This window comes from Cryptomeria japonica, chromosome 6 (assembly GCF_030272615.1).
Source record: "Cryptomeria japonica chromosome 6, Sugi_1.0, whole genome shotgun sequence".
Classification (NCBI taxonomy): Eukaryota; Viridiplantae; Streptophyta; class Pinopsida; order Cupressales; family Cupressaceae; genus Cryptomeria; species Cryptomeria japonica.
Window position 1 is genome coordinate 10,350,666 of NC_081410.1, and position 23,457 is coordinate 10,374,122.

Sequence of the window (23,457 nt, forward strand, 5' to 3'; positions counted from 1 at the left end):
TAAATGCCAAAACCCTAATTAAATCATTGTTTAGCGATGGGAACCCCTTGGACATGGAAAATACCTATCCTATGACTTTGGGATTCCGAATTGATCTGTTGAAAACCCATATATTCCCATTACGTTGAAAACTCTCAAGGGTGGCCTAATGGAGACCAATGGTGAAAATCAGCAAGAGCGCCAAAGGCTATTATTACATAAAGCCATCGATCAAGAGCAGGATGGAAAATATGTAACAAAAAATTAGCATTGTGGTACAATTAGAAGTTGTGCAATGGCTCTAGAAGGGTTCAACCATGAAAGAATAGGCCTAGGGGCATATCCCTATACATAAGAAGGTTACAACATACATGTACTGCATATAGAAAGTATATTAATGTTATAGAATCATATATAAAATGAAAGAGGAAAAAGAGAGAAAGATTGTAAAGGAGATAAATGATATGATTCAGTATCATACTACGAATATCAAAAATTCAAATGCCATTATTATTATTATTATGAAATATAATACAACTTTCAGCCTTGCACAAGAAAGTTAAACGAATTAGAGGTGTTCATTAATTCAGTCAAATCAGAGCCACAAACACATCCTTCAATGTCAAGTGAGGAGCTACGATAGAGTGCACAGATTAGAACCTCCCCAAGTTTTCAATATACTAGGGAAGAGGATGATGTCAAATGTTGATATATGCAATTTATGAATTATGATGATGATTTTCAGGACAGCCAGATAACTATTATATTAGGATTTCACATGATGATGCAATTTTGTACACAATTTGTATTCAAATGAATCAAATCTGACAGGAAACACTTTTGCATTCATTTATGGACTCATTGGATATATTGTCTCTTTGAATTTTGCAAAAGAATTGTGGTTTTAAAGAAATTTAAGCAATTTTTTCACAAGTCTGAGTTTTCCAACTATGGGTAATCCAACCATAACCCTGCCATTCATTAATAGGATACAGCAGGATCAGATACAACATGCTAATAGTATGCACATATAACACATTCAATGCTACAACTTTAAGTGGCACATTATTCTTGGTTATTCTCTTAGTCATCCAAATCCTCAATTTTTTGTCAATCATTGACTTTCTCTTAACATAAAAAATATAGAAATTTTGGTAGGAAGAACCGTGTTGCGAAAATAGCAGGTTGAGCATTTCTGCTGGGGCCTACAACTAGATTCTCAGTCCTAGCCTGTAAATTAAACTCGTAAACCAAGCATCTCAGAACCACAGGTAGATATTTCATTGTTTCATACTTATGGTAATCTTATAAATAAACAGAAAATAGTGGAAAATGTAATGTCACTTCATACTCAAGTGGCTTGAGTTCACTATCATCTTCATCCCAAGGTGTTGATGTACGTCGCAAACTCCTGTTCCTTTCAGATTCTGCCTGTTTTATGAAAATGACAAAAATAAATTATTTATGGCATAACATCAGCCTTACCAAAATCAAAGCAAAAAAATTAAGAAAATGAAACATGCATATTTTAACATTAGTTGAATACAGCTGACAGAAACCTGTAAGTCTCTTAAACGTTTTGCTTCTTTCTCTAGCTGAAACACAGCAGCAGCTTTTTCACTAGACATGGCTTCCAATTGTGTTTGCTTCAAATACTGTATTTAAAACAATTTTACATTGAGCTCATGGTGTGGGCACTGTAAATACTTCAAACCCACAACCAAAAATGAATCAAAGAATAGATGTCATTTTTCTTATGCTACTTTGCAGAGACTTCAGTCTTTACCATACCAATAAATCAGTCAGCTCACGGTACCGTTTCTCTAATTCCATATGTGCCTGTTACAATACAATCAAAAGAGTAGTATAAGAATACAGACAAAAGGGATACAAAATCACAAGCAACCATACAACTTATACTTTAAAAATGGCATGGAATGGCTTCACATTTCCTACTTTGCTTCAAATTTGTACAACCCTTAATTTTCATCCTACAACATATGAATCCCTATCAAGAACATAACTTGTATAATCAAACATAAATCATAGTGAAAGTGCACAGAACTATTACTTACTTCACAATTGCAATTTCAAAGCTAGCTTACTCTATGATGAAAGCAAAAATTGGAATTGTTACAATTTACAAATGAACTTTTACAGAACAAAAACATTCACAAGAACTTGAATGTTCCATATAGGAATCGGATGCCAAACCCTGAAGTCAGTTGTTATTTGACATTTAGAACACATCGCTAGAACATAAGATTTAAAAGTGTTTAACATCTCAAGAATCTTTCCAATATCCTTGAATAAATAAATTCAATAAATAATAATATTATACTTGAAATCTCATCACAAAATAAATCTCTGAAGCCAGTACTTCACAAATGGACCACCGAAACAGTACTAATAGCATAATGAGTGGCATCATGTTCAGTTATTCAAATTATACTTATTTTATTACCCTCCTAATTATTCAGCCATGTGTTTCCCCATACACAGATTTGACCATAATGTCTGTCTAGGACGGTAATAAAATAGGTATAGCAGGGTTAAGCAGATTCAGTATGGTCAATTAATCATGTCGGTTTAACCATTTGGATTATGAATATAGATAGGAAGATAGAAACTCTCAAACATAATGGTGTAGCTCCCTTTTTCTCCATAGATCATTTGTTAACTCTTTAATATAAATCAGTAGTTAGCTTTCATGATTATGTGTACTTTCATGCAAAATATGAAATATTGTCACATATTCAGAAATCAATGGTAGATAAATAAAGGAAATTAAAAGTAGACTTCCTCAATAATGCCCTTGTTAAGGAAACAACACAAGCTTTACCTGCTTGGAGTACTGTTCTGCATCCCTTTTCATGCTTGACATTTCAACTCTCATCTTTTGAGTTTCAGCCTATTAAGATCAACACACAACATGATTTTGCGGTATTATGATCACAGTTAGATCATAATCACCAGAAAAATTTATGTCAAACTATAACAAAATCTACATTTTCTTACAAGTAAAGAGACATTAACTTACGTTCAAAAGCATTTCAACTTAGATGTGAGATTGAGCTAGAACACATTAAGATTTTCACATTTCCTAAAACTGACTAGTAAGAATAAATAGCTATTCTCTAGAGAAATAAGGGATCCAACCCTTACCTCCATGGCAAAAAGCTTGGCCTCTGCTTCCCTCTGTGCTTGGCGAGCCCGCTCTGCTTCCTCTCGCCATGCCTGCCACTTATTGGATATGTTAGTCCAAAAGAATTTCTGAATTTTTTATACATAGTTTATAAAACAGAAAGTGGCAAAGTATGAGTGTTTCTTAACGTGAAGCAGGGAAACAAATACAAGGAAATGTGAAAAGCAGTAGTACTGGAAGAATGAGCTGATTGGTCCTAACTAAAGATTCATCCTAGCTTTCATATTTCTGAGGAAAATTTCAAAAATAGGATAGGGAACACAAATCATCCTAAGACAGCAATATTATACGTGTAAATATGAGATGGGTCCTGAACACCTTTGAAAATGTGAAACTTTTCCTTTGTTATCAAGGCAATCAAAATAAGAAGTTCTAATTTTTTATTCAAGTGTAAGCTAAAATATGCTTATATGATGTCATACATTGTTTCCCAATAAAGGGAAGCGAATAAGGTAAGCGAGATAAATTGATCCCCTTTTAGGAAGGGTGGGCCAAATTAATAGCACCTCATAGGTAAAGTCAGTTCAAGTGGGAGCGTGCTGCATCATTCAGGACCAAAAAGGTATTAAAAATCTTAGATGTCACTCCAGAAACATAGCAGAAGCTATCAATCTTCAGCATGGCCCAAGACAATCTCATAAAGGAAACCAACACCAGTTCTGGATTGAAACAAACTCTAAAATTTTAGCGAACTACCTTCATCAGTCAATTAAAACTCCCCAAAAGGCTGGAAGACAAGGGCTCTTGTGGAGGAAATACGTGTTCTAACTCCATATTTCAAGTTATTTCAAATTAGCCATATACCTGGCCTGTCAATGGACTTGCCTAGGTTGATCCTCTCTCAACAGACCAGTCAGAGGTGGAATGGAGCAAGCCAGAAGATGGATGGATCAAAGTAAATTTTGATGGGGCATCAAAGAGGAACCGAGGACCATCCGGGGCTGGTTTTGTGGCAAGAGATTGGAGTGGAAACATTATCGCTTTAGGGGTGAAGAAATTGCCAGAGGGAATGAACAATGAGGTGGAAGCACAGGCAGCTCTTTTCGCAATAAAAATGACAAAAAAATTAGAAATAACAAGATTGCATTTAGAAGGGGATTCAATGATAATTATCAGCGCAATGACAAAAGGGGTGGCCCTCTCATGGAGATTTAACAAATATATAAAGGTGATTAAAAATTATTTAATTACTTTTAATGATTTTATAGTATCTCATGTTTTAAGGGGTGGAAATACTATTGTGGACACTGTCCAGATTTGCTGTGTCATTAAATGATGGGCAATTAAATGAGGTATTGGAGGACTATCGAAATGTGAGTCTCCATTCATGAGAAGGATCGTATGCCGCTAAACTCAAACTCAATTATGGTAAGTGATGGACAATTAATGAGCTAGGTTGGCGGTTCTATAAATGAAATTGGGAGGTGGCGAAGGACTGAGCAAGATGGGAGAGAATTTTACCCTCATCACTACCAAACAACAATTGTCGTTATTGAGCAAGATTATGAAGAAAAGAATGCAGAGTCTTTTCAAGTTTGAAAACCCTACTATTTTGCAGATTATGGATATATTGCTCGTGGAAGAGTTTATAAATGCAGAGCATCACTACCAAAACAATATTTGGTTTCGACGTGGGGATTGGAGCTTGGGAAGAAGGAAGAGACTGAGTGGGTGATGCAGAAATATGTAATGGAAGAATGGTTGTTCGATTTGAAATCCTTGATGGCTATGGTGCAACCTGGAGTCAGGTTTTTGACTAGGGAAGGGGATTGGATTTAGGTTGGAGAGCTCACTTTGCCCATGCAACCTTTCATTCACTAGAGTGCATCCTCAAACAAAGAGGAACATTGTGCGGAAGCATACATCGACTAGGAAGCACTGAAGGACTTTTTGCGTGAGAAAGAAAAGGAACGGATCAACGGTGCTAGGTGATGCAAAAGGGCAACAAGCGAGGAAAATTCGACGTGATTATTGGGTGAACGGCCCCATGAAACCAATGAAAAAAGAATGAGGATTTGATTTTATAGTAAACAAAAAACATGATGAATGGTGTTTTTGTTCGATTATAGGAGATGTCTGGCATTTGGGGTTTATACTGAAAATGAAATTCAATTTTTTTATTTTGTAGATATGTAAAAAGTTGTATGTCAGGTGGATAGGAAAGTGAATGTATGGACAAGTAATGGCGAGGGTTTGTAGTGTGGTGACTTTGAAATTTTTTTGTTTACCAAATGCATAAAGCAATAGTAATGGTAATAATAAACCGGTGGGTTAGGGTTAGACTCTGAAATATGTCGATGTTTATGATGTAAGCTTTACTTTAATTTAATAAAAACTCTATTCTTACCAATCAAGAAAAATTAAAAAAATAGCCATATACCCATGAAAAAAATAAGTTGGCAAACTTTCTAGTGAAAGCTACCTCCAAAATGTTATCCAAATCTGATCACCTATGATTACCCTATAGAGTTTATTTAAGTGATCATGCCTACATAGAGGGTCTCATTAGGCATACAAATATGAATGGTTAGTCCCCATGAGAATATGCATCATGCTACAATAGATTATAGCAGTTCTCACCCAAATCTTTCTACCGTGATTACCCCAAGCATAGTACCCCCTCTTAGATTCCTACCCTTTAAAGCCATATTTAAGCTCAATCATTATCCCTCACATTCCAGTTATCCTATGCATAGGAATGGCTGCCGCATTATTTATTATACCTTGAGCCCCCTGTTTTCCACCATATCACCTCCCTCTGCAATCTGATGACTGCTCTTGGAATCATGGTCCTTGGGCATCATGAGGAGTGTTGAGAATTCCTTCCTCCACCTTCAACCTGCACATGAGAAGGATCCTGAACCATGTCCTCCAGAGGATACTTCTTTCCTCTCTATTTTTACTTGTGTGATTTAGAGATGGAATTGAATTGCTCTTTTCTTTTAAAGGTTTATACAACTATTTCCTATGAAAACTGGGCAGTTCAAATTTATCTTTCGTTGCTTGTTCCCTTGTGTTGAGTATGTTGTCATTGATGTCAAAGGTTGATGTCAAGGTCGTATAAATTTCAAAGAATCTGTTTGAGGTGCTTGAGGTGGTTGGTTGTCTGTCTGAGCTACCTGGTTGTCTAGTTGAGCTACTTGGGTGTCTACTTGAGCTCCTTGTCAGCTGCTTACTTGTCCAGCTGCTTACTTGTCCACCTCTTTGCCATGTGAGATTAGTGTGCCATATCAGCATTTGAATATTCAATGGGTCGATTTCTATGATTTTAATTCTGGATGGCTTCAAGTTTATATTGTGTGGGTGAATTTAATGTTTAGCGTTTCTTTTTGAAACCAATTCATTAAGTCTTTCATTTATTCATTCTTCCTAAAGCTGGCGATCAATTATTAAGACGTGGCCACTTTGTTTCTGACGGAGGAAAGAAGTATCAATTAATCGCAGATTTCTTAAGTTCGTGGTCGACAATAAGGAAAATACAAGGCGGTTCATTGTTTAATTGGTGCATCGGTTTTCTTCTATCAAAGCATATTAAATTGATTTTTGGGTTGGTGCCTCATTTTTGGTGGAGTGGGTGCTTCATCAGTTATTGTTCATGATTCAAGAAGAGTTGGTGCTCTCAGAGGGTTGTTGCTCACATTTGTAATCTGGGTCAGTGCCCAATTTTCAGTTAAAAAAAATCTTACTATAAGCCATGGTTTTTTACCCGAAAGGGTTTTCCACAAGAAATCTGTTCATATCTTGATGGTTGCTTTATTTAAGTTTTTATGTGGTTTCATGCTTTTAAAATTTAAAAATCTGAAATACCAATTCACACCCCCCCCCCCTCTCATTATTTCTTGTGTGCTATTCACGTTGTTCTCACAATGAATATGGCTCATAGCTTTGGTGCAAACATACCTGGATGAGTGATGATCAATAGACAGCCAATTGGAAGGCAACCAAAAGATAAATTTCCATAAGGCCTCAAAGGCTGTTAAGGCCCTAGAATCAAAAGGAATAGATGACACAGAGGGTGATTACCTCATTAGAGCTAGAGGAAATAGAAGAGAGAGACCCTGAAGATGATGGAATGACAAAAATCTTGAACAACATTTTCAAAAAGGCCATGATTATAGACAAAGAAGCAAAAATTATGGTTATTGGAAATAATATTCCTCCGCGGCGAAATTGAGGCCCAACACACCCAAAAAAAAATGTTATAGAGAAGATAGAAAGTAATTAGGATTGCTTATCAGAATGGAGCAGTGAAATTGTCATGATGGTAAATGTCTCAATACAGCTAGCTGACCAAAACCCTTGCTTTACAAACTTTTGTTGTCAATCTAGTCATGTTGAGATTCACTTCTCGTGACAAGTTGTTACAGCCTATGACTTCACCTACTCATGAAATGATAGGGGGTTTAAGTTGTTTTTCTAGTTTATCTACATCTCTGACAGGCAATATGGTAAAAACTGAGAAGAATGGAAAGGACAAGATTGTCTTACTGTATTACGCTGGATAAAAAGTAGGCTTTGGAGGATGACCTTGTTGGAGTAAATATCATTTACTCTTGCTTAATTTTAGTTAGGCATCACTATTAGTTAGATAAATAATATTAATAATGCTTATCTTGCATTAATATTTGTAGTTGAGTTGGAGGCGGTTGGTTTCTACCCACCCCAATTACTCTCGCATCCTATTGAGACACATGTCATTTCCTGTGCTCTCACCTCTCTCGTTTCTTGCCTATATAAGCAAGCTATTATACACATTGTCAGATATCTCAGCAATATCATTTATCTTTCTTGGTAACATATTGATCTCTCTCTCTCTCAATCTGTGGAAGTTGTTGTAGTCGTGATCCTAGCTTATGAGGTTGCAAACTCCAACATGGTATCAGAGCATTCAACCTACACTTCTATCCAGCTTTGAGACCCTTCATTAGATTATTTGTTGAGGTCACCAGGAATCTGCATATATTTTATTATCGGTTTATTGCATTTGCTATGCACATCAATCTGTGTTGGAATTTTGTGGCTTCATATTAACATATTTATGGTTATTTGGCTTAATCCAACCATGTTTTTGGGCTATATCTCAGGCACAAATCAATACTTTTATGTAGATCCGCAGAAGGCACACTCATCGCTCCAACCTCAAAACCGTATGTTATTGTTGTGCATTATATTTTGGAGGTGATACTCTATATTGTGCCGATATTGTTTTGTCCAATACGATTTCTTTTTGTAGGCATTTAAATTTTGCTTCAAAATTTTATTTCGCCTTGCAATGATATGCATTGGTGATCCAGCCATATTACTGTGTGCCTGGCTACTTTGTCCAGTGGCATCAGACAATACACTCTCACACGTGTTTTCCTTGATCTAATACCACCATATTCTCCATAGACCGATGCCTTTCCTCATTGACCAAAATTTACATTGGTGATCCATGTTGGTGATTATTATGAGGTTTTGACTGCTAGGCACGAAGTGCATTCATTGGACTGCCACCATCTTTGGATATTGTAGGTGCAAGACCATATTTGTTTTTGGCTTGCATTTACCATTCAACATCGACAAGTTTTCGTAGATCTGTTGCAAGCTCGTGGATTGCTTTTTTCTTTTTGAGTTTTTGACCGGCTTTTCTATGTGCATGTTGTATGGTGCATTGGTTGACTATTGAGTTGTGTCCACTACTGGCAGTCCTTTCTAATTGGTGTAATCTTCTGGTTGAAAATTTTCATTTAACTTGCTACTATTTTGGAGCCCATGCCTTGTATGGTCAACTTTGTTGGCCTGAGCACCATCTTTCCTTTGGCAACATATTGACAAGCCATGTGTGATTGGCGGCTTCATTTAAGCATAGATTTCAACTCCTTGGCTCAGTGGCTGCTTTCCATTGACTGATTTTTCATTGTTTTGGCACACTCATTGGTCGTTTATTTCCTCTGGCGATTTTATTGACAAAAGGTTTGCAGGCCCATTTATTCTGGCATATCGACACTCATTTTAGTGATCGGGCTTTAATTATTGTTTCCCCAATCCATGGACTACATGATTAGGAGTTTGGATGCCCATCTGGAGCAACTTCATAATCATTTGATCAGCATCTCTCAATGGTTATTTCCTTGGCTCTTATTTTCTTCTTAGGCCCGCATTCCTATCCTCCTTGCCACTGGTGCTTTTTGTGGCTCGCATGGGTATATATTGGTGGTTGCCTAAACAGGAGGGCTCTCTCCAAGTGTTAGCGACTTTCTTTGAACGCTCTCATTCTCCTACGTGCAGGAAATGCCCTTTCACTTTTCTACGGGATCCTCTCATTCATAGCCAACTATTTAATCTCTGGCAATTATTCATCACTTTTCTAAAGTCAGGGTTTCAAATCAATGAGAGCGCTAGCTAGTAGGCCTAGTCACAACTTTGTTTGGGCATTGTAAATGGGACTTTAGTCCCAAATGTGCTAGGCATTGGAGTTTTGACCTCTTATATAGCCTGACACTCATCACTATTGTGTAATCAAAGGCTCATGTGGCTCACGATGGATGCTAGCTCACATGCGTGTGGACTTTGGAGCGCTCAAACTTTGGCGACTTGGACTAGGTAACCAACTTGGGGGAGTTGACGTGGTGCAGGAACCCGCCACATCTCATACATCGAGCTCCACTTTGCCCAATCAGTGGGCCATATTATTTTGGCAACCAATCAAGTTTTTTTGTTGCCTTCTTTTTTTTTGTTGCCTTCTTTAGCCTCATTGGCTATTATTTATTTTTGGAAGTTTATTATTTTGTGATGACTCTATCTTTGTATATTTGAATAATCATCATAGTCTACAATGGGGTTTCCATTTCATCCTTCATTAACTATTTAGGGTTTTTCACAAGCCAAAGACACAAAAAAGTCAAACAAAAACATTTTGAAATCGACAACTGAGGTCTGATACCCTATCGGAATCACATTTTGTTACCTAGAATCACTGTGTTCGAATTTGTCGATCGTGAAAATTCGTCAAGAAAATGATTGAAATTGTTGGTCAACAATTCTACATGAAATTCTGAGTTTTTTGGGGGGGGAAATCAGCATTCTAAATGTTTCACGTTTTTTGCTGATTTGCAATTTTCTGCCGATTTTTGCTTCTTTGGTTTATATAAATACTCTTTATTAAGGCCCATTTTAACCAAAAAAGCATAATATCCTTTATTTTGTTATCTCCCTTTTAATTTTAAAGGGTTATTTCATGGAAAAATAACTTTCTTTCATTTTGAGAAAAAATTTCATAGCATGGGGAACTCTACATCGGTTTACAAAGGGGCTTTGCAGGAGATGGAGGAGGTTGTGGCAATGAAGCAAACTTTTGAAGCATCATTCTATCACATGAATGCCCTTGCCCTCTTGTCTTTACCAACCACCTGTAATGAAGGATATTAAATTGAGAAGAGACGTTAAAACTTTAAATGAAACGAGGAATTTTCTAGCAAGGATTTTTTTGGTGACATGAGGCAATTTTCCGAGCACGAATGTTTTCTTAAGAAGCTTTTCCGCTAATATCCTTAAAAATAAACTCTATAATGAATTTATTTTCTCCTATAAGAGTATTAAAGTATTTTGTAAAATAACACAAAAACTACTTAACAATCCACGCATATTTTTCTTCACTATAATAAATAATTATATACTAATGCAAACAAAACTAGCAAGCCTAGAACCAGCACTGGCTGCATTCACAAGCTGCCCAACTTTCTCTTGCGATGTGAACTGCCGAATGAGATCCTTCACTCTCTGCCCAACAGACCACACATCCCAAGAAATTGAAATCTAAATCAAATCAAAACCAATAAAATAGATTTTGTCGCAAGGCATGGAAGGTACAAATTCATTCTCAGGAATGCAGACTTCATTCTAGCTTGAAATTATGTATTTAAATAGCATATCAGCTAAATAACTTAATCTGGAAATCTTCAAGATTCAGGTTGGTCCCTAAAACCGTGAAGATGTAATTTGCAGCTTTTTTCAAAGTTTTTTTTGCCTAATTATCCTTATATGATATGTAGTAATTGCATTTTTTTGATAAATTGGCATCCATTTCAAATCCACAAAATAAAGATGAAATTAAGAGCAAAAACGATCAACAGACTCGTGATAATGTAGGAAAAAGTTCCAAGCATTATTTGTGCAACTTTCTTTGCATAATTATAAGCTCCAATAAACATGATTAATTTTGGTACCTGGGATGTTAGATTAGCTTCTTCTGTTGGCCTCTTTTGTTCTCGACGAGATCGAGCTTCCAATTCTTGCAGTTCCTGAGTTAAGGTTGCACATTCTATCTGTCAAAGGACAAGAATTAGAACAAATATATGTAAGCTATAAATGGCTAGCATTGTTTCTTTGCTATTTACACCCAAAGTCTCTGAAAGTGTATCCATTAAAAGGTAATAGATTGTAATGCAAGAAAACAGAGGTGAAAATTACCTCAAACATAGACACCTTGTGTTCCAGATCAGTTGCTCTCTGAGTCCTCTCATCAACTGTTCTCTGAAAGGGCACATTCGTTATTTTTTCCTGTCAGGATGTTTTTATTGTTTGTGTGTGCATGTGCATGTAGAGATATACATATATAGGTTGAGAAATGCCCTTGCTCTTCCAAACATATAAAAATCAATTATAATGCATTCCCAGACTAGAGCTAATATGAAACAAATTTCCAAAGATAAACATCAATCTAATTAGAATAGTTTATATGCTATCGCATATTTTCTTGGCTAAAATATATTTGAGTTGGGATAAAGCTATTAAGTGAAGGAACACCAATGCTCCTACAATACTTGAATTACAACTCTGAAAAGAAAATATAGGTAAGTCAAGTATGGTACTAGCTGTAAATAAAAATATTGGACATTATACGTGGAAAGGAAATAGGATCATAATAACCTTCCATAATAAAAATATTTATAGATATCATATTAGTAAGTAAAAATTGAATGAACATCAGGAACAACGTATCAATGTCACTACAAAGAACATGAAAAGTTAGAGAGCGATAAGGATTTGAATATGACATCTCCATGATCAATTTAACTCTGCCCATAATAATTAATATTTAAGAATGACTTGAAATACAGTAATAAGCTAAGTAAATTAAGAGATTCAAAAGATGCCTTTAAAATTGCATGAAGTCACAGTCATAATATATATTCCATAACATACACCCGATTCCAAATTAAAAACAACCTAGGAAAATGTTTGCATTTGAAAGTATGACAGTTCTATCTTAAACGATAAATTCCTGGCATAGAAATGATATTTATTAATAAAAATTAATCCAAGGCCATGAATGCAGGTGCGGCACCTAAATTAAAAAATTTAAAATAGAACCTTAAACCCTCAAATAATAGGGACACTATCATTCAGGCTACTCTAGCAAGGTAATGGTACCATCCTAGATGCGGGTAAGTCCTTAGCATGGTACAGCTTAGGTCTAAGGGCCCTACCATTAGCAATATTTGCAACAGGAATAAATATTCTCCTGAGTAACCTTAATAATCTTGCTCCTAATCACTGAGATTCCTGGAGAAGCAGCCGGAGATAATCTATACGTTAGCATTCTCTCTATTTAGACACACATGGCATGGACAGCAGAATCCATGAGATCAGATATAGACCCAGCTTCTCTCTAGAGCATAGAGCCAAATAATTCCATTTACGCCTCCATGAAGATCAATGAAAGGCACCAAATAATTGTTTTCTAAAATATAACTTCTCAGTTATCAGCCAATCCAGAAACTTTGATATCTTCCAAAGTCAGATTCAGACTGTAATGGCACCAATGTAGAGCATGTGCACTAAAACATTCACTACAAACTATCCACAACCAAAGATATAACCAGTTTCCAAGACATCTATTACAATGGAGCAAACTTACTTTCTAGATCAATTGTTTAATCAGATATAAGTTCAAAATTCAATTTTTTTTAGCCTTAGGTTTTGAACTCATGACATAGCTTCAGAAGCAAACAAGTGTTGCCAATCCACTTACGACATGGATGCACGTCAGCCTAGGCTATACTACATGTAACTAATATTGAAAATAGCAATGCAATAGAAAGTTCCTTTAATCTTGCAGTTAGTCTTATATTGCATGTCAACCAATGCTAAGTCACTTGGAATTAATCTTGGAGTTCAGCCCATTTACTGCAAAGTCCATTAATCACAAAAAAAGTTAAATAGCAGTACAATTGTTATTAACTGAGAAGAAAAGAAACATTAGTAAGAAATGCTACTGAAAGTACCGAAACCTCCAACTTTCTCAGACACAGAGAATGATCAATGCACTTCATTTTGGATAAACTGTGCAGTCGAAAAAAACTAATGATACCTGGATTTTTGCCAGTGCTGCAGATGCCTCAGCTGCACGTTGTTCCAATTCTGCTTCCCTCTCCATGGCTGCCTGCAGATAATCAAGCAAGATTGGCCTCAACTCTGCAGAACTCCACTAATGAAATTATTAATCAAAGACTAAAATTTAGTTGACATAATGATAAAGCCAACCATTCGTGTAGCATTATGTGCTGCACGTTCCTCCTCTGCCCTGCGTTCAGTTGATGCCAACTCTTCACGTAATGTCTGAAATGCAATTACAAAATGAAAAGAAATATCCACATGCATAAATGTCAATTTATAAGATTTTATTTGAGTCTAGAATGAGAGACACTAATAGAGCTTGAAAAAATATGGCTCAAAATAATGAGGCAAGCCAACACCTGTATCATCCTTGTCTCTGTCAATTTCTGGTTTCTCATTACAGCTTCTGTGTTTGCCTGAAAGAAAAAGTCTTATCAGAGAAATAACAAATCATTGTGAGAACCAACCATTTTCAAAGGAGGGATAAGTAATAATAACATATATGCAATAAGCTGCTGAACTATCCCATGCCATAACCATTTAGACAATAAAATCAACTAAATGCCTAGATATGCATACATAATTAGAATAAAAAAGAGCATGAGGTGCTAGAACCATGTTATACCATGCTCTCTACTGGACATGTTGAAGCCGCTTTAAAAATCAAATGGAAATACAAACTCAAAGAAAAGGGCTTTGTAATAGCGGGAAATGATTTAACTTATTCGATAAAGTAATTGTAAAGCAATGGAGAATGAAAGAAAATGATTATAGTAGTGTCCACCAACGACCAATGTCTTACTGAATTAAACAGTCAAAAGCCCTAAAAACATAAGTTCATACATGAGTGGCATGGCTGAAAAGATAGCTATTTTAAGCAGCGCAAAGCCCTCCAACAGAACATACATGAGTGACATGTGTGAAAAGATAGCCAATGGCCATTTATCTTCCACATAGAAAGGGATTTTTCTACTCAAGGAGAAGATTAGATTCAAAGCTAAGCAATAGCAGATGGTACCACACAACTTCTGGCTGCTCAAAAATGCACACTAACCTGCAGTGTGGCAAGTTTTGCTTCAGCAACAGTGGCCTGTTTTTTTAGGGACTCCATGGAAGTCATAAGTAATTCAATTTCAGCATTTTTTGAAGCTAATGCATCAGCCATCCCTGCTTCAACAGCACTTGTTGCAGCCTTTGATAAAGATATCTCTTGCTCTAGCTGCTTTATCCGAGTATCACATAAATTCTTTTCTTTTCTCTGCTTCAATATTAAGCATGAAAATCAACATAAGGAATGGAAAAAAATACCAAAAAAAGTATAGGTAACTAAATATGTAAAAAGTTATTGATACCATTTATATTTCAAATCTTTGTATCGGATAAGAATAATGTTCCTACAGATGCAAAAAGGTAAGAGTTTGCAGATCACCTCTGCAGCAAGTAGCTCCTCAAGTTGTGCATTTTCAGACTTGTATTCTTGCAAACGAGATGAAAGTCCTGCACAAACCTGAATACAAAAGCAGTAGGAAGCTAATAAAAAACAATAAATGCCAATTTTTTTGAGAAGGCCAAATTTTCACCGTAGCATCTCACTATAATACTTTTGTTAATTGTACATGTACACAAAAGAATATTTGTTTTTGATTGTATGTTTTAGTTTTAATATTTTAAATGTATATATTTGTACAGATCATTTTTTTTAAGCCATTTTGTTGCAGCCTTTAAATATTTTCAATAACCCTAATCAGATATGACTCTGGATGGCATAGCACCGTATCTAAATGTATTGGATATGGACCAGATACAAGCTCATATATGGATACATCCAAATAAGGTATTAGTAATTAACTAATTATGATAAAATTAGTTAATCTGTAAATTTTACTAAATATAAACTGTAATGTGAAAAACATGGACAATTTTTTTTAAAATCTTATATTATTATTCTGTCCTGGAATGAGAGATGACCTTCTTAGCTTCATTTGTTCTAATTTTTAATATAACAAATATTACAACGAGAGCCTGAAGTTGGTGTTGTATTTGTCTCAGCCCCAAGCAGGTTTTCATTACAGGAGAAAGCAATCGACTGTGTGTTCAATCTATAAGATGAAAACCCAGGGTAATAGACACACAAAATACAAACCTAATAAAAAAAAAGCTAACATGTCATTAGTTGTGATATTTAATGACTAATCCAATACAGATCATTGATCGTGACTTCATTCAGACATTGTCATTGCATTGATTACAAATTTCCACAATTTTTAAATACAAATAAGCCAATTTTCTCTATACTTTCCAATCTGGCATTAAATGCAGCATTAACTGGGATGGTACAGCTGACTAGGCTGACAATACCTTAAATAGAAGAATATTTTATTAATTGCACCACTCAAGTCAGTTTCCCTCTTCTGAGCAACAAAATAGCAAAGGACAGAAACTGGAAAATTAGAGGATTGGACAACCGACAAACTACTGACATCAAAATGGCTGCCAGTGACATTGGCATTCTAGGGAATTAACTAACATATATATATTGACTTATGTTTTGACAGCATTTCTTGTTCAATTTGAAGATAGGTTTATCAACTTTTCTGATCATCTTAATTGACACATTAACCAAAAAGTGATTTTGCTGACCAGAGGACTGTTTTATTCACCAGATTTTCTAACACTTTGGCTGTACAATTTTCTGTTTGACCAGAACTACAAATGAATTGACCAGTTTGAGTTGCTTTTCACTGCTATACTTGTGCTTTGTCTGCCATCATTGCTGTCAATTTGACGAAATGGTTGACTATCTTAAATGAGAATTAAAGCCCATTAGATTTGCTGTACTTTTTCTACTTGGTTAATGTTCAATAGTCACAGATTGCTATAGGTTGGTTTAACTCAAGGGCTATTGATCAACTTGAGGCTCAATTGAGGTTAAGCATGCCCATGGACAATTGATTGCTTTGAGGCTCAATTGAGGTTAAGCATGCCCATGGACAATTGATTGCTTTGAGGGCCAGCTGAGTCAACTGAGGGGTCATTGATTGTTTGAGGCTCAGTCAAAAAGAGAAGACAGAAAAAGACCCCAAAATTAATTAATATGACTTAAAAGTGCATTCATTTACAACCAAAAAGTATTTGGTTAAATAAAAGCCTAGGTTATGATAAGTAACTATGTACTAAAAAAAAAATTTAACTAGTTGAGTCTGAATTGGTCAGTTTGACTTGCTTTTGACAACTGCTACTGAAATTGTGCTTTGACTACCATCACTGCTGTTAATTATGATTGTATTGTTATTAACATGATTGACTATCCTAAATGAAAAATATCAATCATATATACCATTGTACTCTTTTATTAGCTTAAGGCACAGTAGAAGTAACTCATGGGCAATAGACCAAGCAAGGTTCTGTAAAAACTTCTAGTTTATTAATTAGTTTGAGGCTCAAAATCGGGTTATTCATTGGCCATTGATTGACTAAGGCTCAATTGAGGTAAACTAAAGGCAACCAATGGCTTTGGGGATCCACTGAGGTAATTGATGGATGACCAAGGTTGAAAAACTCTCACTCGGAAATAACTCTTTTGGCCCAAAATTTTTGAAAAATAGGGACTTGGCAATATATTGGGAAAAAATCGGCAATAAATCGGCAAATTTATCGAACATTTGAAAATATATAATTTCTTAAAATATTCTTAAAAAATACACATATACACTAAATTTATAGAACATAATAACGTATTACTAGTTCTCATTATATATAAATCACAATTTGAGTTAAATACATACCATATACCAAAAAACAAGTGCAACCTTTGAATAAGTTTGAGTCAAATACATATCGTAGAGTCTAAACCACAAAACAAGTACAATCTCTGAAAACATATAAGTTCAAGCTTTCCTATCAATGAAAATTAGAAATCATATATTTCGTCTACGACTAAAGCTCAAAAAACTCTATTGCCGCTGAGTGGGTTTTGAAGTAGATGATGTTGCTGCTGCAATATCCTCAATAGGTGCCTCAACAGGTGAGGAAATTGCCTCGGTTAGATCATCAACCTCGTCTTCTGCCTCCTCACATTCTGCCACTTCTGCCACCCATTCAATTGCCTCCCTCTCCAACTCAGCCAAATGATTGTCAACGAAAAATGGTTCCACATCAACATCAGTAATAGCACCATCAAGTTTAGCAATCCAATCCGCTGAATATGGATCAATGTCATCTAGGTCAAGTGCTTCATGTGAAGCATGCCCTTGTACCCTCTTTTCATGCAATCAAAGGTTATACCGCACATATACAAGGCCATTCAAGCACTTTTGAGTCAACCTATTGCGCTTTTTTGTGTGAATGGCTTCAAAAACACTCCAATTGCGCTCACAACCAGAAGCACTACAAGGCTGAGATAATATGCAAATTGCAAGCCTTTGAAGATTAGGCGTTGTGGCACCATAATCTTCCCACCAAAAATTTGCAAAGATAAAAATTGTCATTTATAACTTGATAAAGATTTTTATAGACTTAAAGATTGAAATAAATGATAAATAAATTTAAGAACACGTTTTTTTTTTACCTGGCAGCAGGGTGTCTCTCTTGCGAACACAAACAGGTGAAGAAAACAATGGCCCTTCTTTCCTCTTATAAACTTTGCAACTCATCAAGTATGAGGTCTTGAATTTTCTCATCAACAACTAACCTCTGAATACATGTGTCGAGGCCAACTTGAACCTCTGCATCTGCTTTGAAAGTACGGGAGAAACAAAACTTGAGGTTCAAATAGTAGGCAGCAGCATGACTATGTTGGTGGAGTTGTCGGTTCCACCTCTGATCAATTATGCGCCATATGGGTTCATATTTGGTCCTGTCTGACCCATACAAGTGTTGAAACAAACTTGCATAAGTTAAGAGAAGATGTAGCTTATTCAAACTTGGCAGATCCCACTCTTTACAAGCAAATGATTGGGTCCTTGATGTACTTGGTCAGCACTAGACCAGATATTTGTTAGCACTTAGTCAATTCATGAGTGAACCAAGACAAATACATCTGGTTGCGGCAAAGCATATTTTGAGATACCTACGTGGCACAATTGGATATAGTTTAAAATATGATGATGTGGACCTGAACCTTCATGGGTATACTGATTCTGATTGGGTTGGGAGTGTAATTGATCGGAAAAGCACATCAGGGTGTTGTTTCAGTTTGGGTTTAGCTATGATTTCCTGGTTCAGCAAGAAGCAATCTTCAGTTGCACTCAGCTCCACGAAAGCAGAGTATATTGTGTGGCTCAGAAAACTTCTTGTAGGATTGTTTGGACAATCCTTAGACCCTACTATAATCCATTGTGACAATCAGAGTTGTATAAAGCTTTCTGTCAATCCTCTGTTTCATGACAGAACAAAGCATGTGGAGATTCCTTATCATTATGTTAGAGACATGGTGAAAAGGAATGTTATTCAGTCGAGATATGTTAGTACAGATGAACAAATTGTAGATATCCCCACCAAGCCTCTTTCTAGAATAAAGTTTGCATACTTTCGAGGTAAGCTTGGTATGATAGAAAATGTAGCTCTGGCTAAGATTGAGTCTCAGCAGCATTGATTTGTTTTAATAGTACTAATGTATTCTCTAAGATGTTTAAAGTGTAAACTCTTATTAATGCAATCTTATTAATCTGATATGGTTCATGATTAGTGTCATGTGTGTGACTCCATGACTACTTTGGTTCAATGCTTGATGAGCCCCTATGAACATTACTGTAAGGTGACGATCTCTCAATGATGAACACTTGTACTTTTGATCATTATCGTAAGGTTACAATTATACAATATTGATTGATCATACCATTATGATGGATATCATGAGACGTGATATCTATCGATATGTCATAATGGTTTATATCTCTAGTAGTAATATCTATGGATATGCCATAATGGTGGATATCATGAGACATGATATCTGTGGACAAGCCATAATGGTAGATATTACATAAAGAGATATTCATGGTGGATTTCACGTGACGTGAAATCCATGGACATGCCATGTAATAATTTATTTAGATATACCATGATGGTGGATATCATGAGACGTGATATCCATGCCATAAATACTTAATATCAGTGAGGTGATATCTTCCTCTTACACATACAATGAGGCTACTCATACCATCACCACAAGGTGATGCATCTTACTAAAGGATAGAAGGATTACTCCCTAGCTAAGAGGGAGTGTTGAATATGTATAGCTTCGGTCAGAATTCACTGATCAAGTCTATACAATTCAACTGTCTGATTGGCCTATCAGCCTCAGACATTTGAATACATGTTATCTGCTTGTCATCAATTACTATTATTATCGGTCTTCATTTATTATCGATTTCTTTTTCTTTATAAGTTGATTGTCAATGACCGATGATGATTGGTTACGGTTATATTTAACTAATGGTTATTACATGTTTAGTTAGTATTCGGATTCATTAATGAATCAATACGGGTTTCTCAAGCCACCCTTCGTGTTAAAGGGACACGACCCTTAAGGAAGTCCGTGGATATCACATTTAAGTATAATATGATTTCCTTAGAACGATGGTAGAAGAGGATATAGCAGATCGATATACTAGCATCGGTGGAAAAGATATACGGCCATTGAAGACTACAAATTATCAGTGTGTTAACCTATATATATATATATACATTGTAATCTAAAACTATATCAAATTGAAAGTGGAAACTGAAACTGAAGTCTATTGGGTTCAAATAATTAAAAATATTAAATTACCTAATCATATAAATCTGATCCAAAATTAACATGAACAAGATTTAACACCATTTTTTGACAATTTTTACAGATTTTTTCACTATTTTTTCAAGAATTTCTACTTTCCAAAAAAGTCAAACCCTAACACACTTTTATTTTCAAGTTTCAATGATGTCTAAAATTATTTAAACTAATTTAGTTTGTTTGCTAATTTTTTTTATTATAATATTAACTTTGTGTTTTCACTTTGTATGTGTAGGTTAACCGTTAATTTGTTATGGTAAAATTGTAAATAGAGAAGGTTTTACAGTTGGTTCAACTTTAGAGTCTGCCCCATCAGTAGATGCATGCCCATCTAGACATGTAGACACTCATCCTAAAGGTGCTAGAGACAAGGCTTGAAAATATGCCTTTCAAGGACCAAAACCTTGGTCGGTAATATGGATTAAATGTGAAAAACTATTTCATGGAAGCATAAACCATCTCAAATACCGCCTTGTAGGCATCAGTAAGCATGATCCTAGGGGTTGTCCTGGACTACAGAGGAAATAAAAAGAGAAATTAATGCCTTACTTGACTAGGGAAGAGAAAAAGTTGCAAAGGGAGAGGGAAAAACTAGCCATGAGAGCATCCATAGCTAAATCTCAAGAAGCTTCAATCGACCTTGAAGAAGAAGAAGCAGCATTTCAGGGCATGGTGGACTCTCTTCGTGGCCCACATATCCGCAAATCCAACACCACCTCGGCCACCACTTCAACTACTTCTACTAGAGCACCAGCTGCACCACCATCAGTGCCGTGGTCTATAGGTGATTATTTTGTGCATAGGAACACACCTAGAGCACAACCATCGTAAGAGGCCACTGGGTGGAATAGAGAGGTGCATGAGCAAACAGACATTGCATGTGCCAATTTTTGGTGCTTCAACAACATCCCATTCAATGTGGCAGACAATCCTTATAGGCTTAATTTGGTTACCGCATTAATAGTTTCGGCAAAAATGATACAAGGCCCCTTCTCGCAAGGACTTAGGTGGGAGTTTAGTAGCTTAATCCACTTGTTTTAGTTTTAAAATGTTTTACTTATTTTTTTATCAAAATTGTGTAGTAAGACTTAATTTCACTTTGTACTTGTAGGTTGCTCACAAATGCAATTGATAGAGCAAGACAAGTGATGGAAGACCAAAGAAAAGAGTGGGAAAAAAATGGCTGCATATTCTTTCTAATGGGTGGATAGATGGCAAAAACTGCACCATCATTAATGTTTTGGTTGCTTGCAAGACTAATGTGGTTTTCTTGAAATCGTGGATGCCTCCATAAGGTGAAAACTAGTGAAACTTTGGCTCTAATGTTGAAACAAATTGTCAGAGGTGAGAGTTGAAAATGTGGTGCAAAAAATAACCGATAATGCAGCAGCATATGTGGCAGCTGGTAGAATCCTCCAAGAGAAACACCCCTCTTTTTTGGACATCTTGTGCAGCAAATGTCCTTGACCTTCTTTTGGAGGACATAGGAAAACTTGATTGGGTGACACCAATTGTAGAGGATGCAAGGAGGATCACAAAATACATCTACAATCACCCTTAGGTTCTTCACTTGATGAGAGAACACACCCAAGGGAAAGAGTTCGTAAGAGCGGGTGTCACAAGGTTTGCAATGGTTTTCTTAACGTGCATTCTTGGTTCATTGACGGCTTTGAAACAAATGTTTGTGAGCCAAGCATGGCTAGACTCAACTTATTTAAAGAAGCTGAAGGAGAAGGTGTTGCATGCATAGTCTTCAACAACCTATTTGCACAAAGAGTTGCAAAGATTATGAAGGTAACTTCAAAACTTGAATATTTAATTTCTTTTGATTTAAGTCCCTCATTATTAATTTGTAACTTTAATGATTAATCTTTTTGTAATTTGTATTTTTCAATTGTAGGTGTCGGAGCCCTTGGTTAAAGTTCTTTGCTTGGTAGATGGGGATCAAATCCCAATGGTGTATGTTTATGAGGCCATGGATAGGGCCAAGGAGTCTATCAAAAATTACTACAAGGGGGGCAGCCTTAAATTTGATTCCATATGGGGAATCAATGATAGGAGGTGGAACAATCAGCTTCACCAACCCATTCATGCAATAGGATACTTCCTCAACCCTCGTTTTAAGTTCGAGGATTCCTACTTAGATCCCAATAGAGATGTCATGGAGGGCCTCAGTACATGTATGCAAAGGATGATATCAAAGGTTGAGGTGAGAGACCTCATTGTGACCAAATTCCAAATTTACCGAGGAAGCAAGTGGTAATCTATTCTCTTCAAAGCTGGCCAAGAGAGGAAGAACCACTCAAACCCCAGGTATAATATTTGGAGTCTTTCACATGTATCTTACAAGCTACAAATTTCAAGTTTACAAGTTACAACTATTGATAATTTGATAAAATATGTTTTCACTTTGCTTTCTAACTCTTCAATATTTTATTTTACAAATGTGCGGTGGCGAAGTTGGGGTGGAAATACCCCAAATCTCCAAAAAATTACCTTTAGAATCTTATGCCAGCCTTGTAGTTCATCTAGTTGTGAGCGCAATTGGAGCTTGTTCGAGGCCATCCACACGAAGAAGAAGAACAAGTTAGCTCAAAAATGCCTCAATGACCTTATCTTTGTGCAATATAATCTTCGATTGCGCAAAAGGAAGGTAGAGGAAACACCAGGTGGTCCAATTGATTTGGATGATATAGATCCTTACAATGATTGGACATCATAGGAGTGGCCTCCATTGTTTACTGGGGATGACATTGTTAATTCTTGTAACGTCGGTCGTGCAATTTCATGATTCTGATGCATAAATTTGATTACATGTTAACATATATAGATTAACTATTAGTATATACGTTAACAAATAATGAATAAATCAAAATTGAATTATTGTGTTTGCCACCGGTTACACCGTTTCATGTTATCGGGTTGAGCGATTCTTAATAAATCGCGCTCCTCATGATCGGTCAAGTAAATGATCCTTAATGCTTGTTAACGTGCTATGGTGAGTGGTACGTAGGGAAGAGATGTGTCTTCCCACGTGGGAAGACATATCTCTTCACTACGTAACCCCCCATTCACATATATAACATGCATACAATGAGGAGGATGAACACACCGAAATCAA

The 23,457-nt window shown here is 36.0% G+C and overlaps 1 protein-coding gene across 7 annotated transcripts in view; it reads right to left on the bottom strand.

The window, feature by feature from the left end:
* LOC131069537 (golgin-84) overlaps positions 1-23,457 on the bottom strand; it is a 47,271-nt gene that overhangs the window by 19,433 nt on the left and 4,381 nt on the right. For 6 of the 7 annotated variants that reach the window (XR_009112142.2, XR_009112141.2, XR_009358133.1 and 3 more), the window contains exons 6-17: positions 14,994-15,071; positions 14,619-14,822; positions 13,924-13,980; positions 13,712-13,786; positions 13,539-13,610; positions 11,636-11,698; positions 11,392-11,490; positions 3,145-3,216; positions 2,822-2,890; positions 1,771-1,818; positions 1,539-1,634; positions 1,331-1,410 (exon numbers count right to left, since the gene is read on the bottom strand). Coding sequence is in view for 4 of the 7 variants with exons in the window: in XM_058005046.2 (XP_057861029.2) it covers positions 1,331-1,410; positions 1,539-1,634; positions 1,771-1,818; positions 2,822-2,890; positions 3,145-3,216; positions 11,392-11,490; positions 11,636-11,698; positions 13,539-13,610; positions 13,712-13,786; positions 13,924-13,980; positions 14,619-14,822; positions 14,994-15,071 (1,013 nt within the window). In the remaining 3 variants the exon portion in view is untranslated. Of the gene's footprint in view, positions 1-1,330; positions 1,411-1,538; positions 1,635-1,765; positions 1,819-2,821; positions 2,891-3,144; positions 3,217-11,391; positions 11,491-11,635; positions 11,699-13,538; positions 13,611-13,711; positions 13,787-13,923; positions 13,981-14,618; positions 14,823-14,993; positions 15,072-23,457 lie in introns of those variants that run through there. The other variant, XM_058005056.2, reaches the window with a different exon arrangement.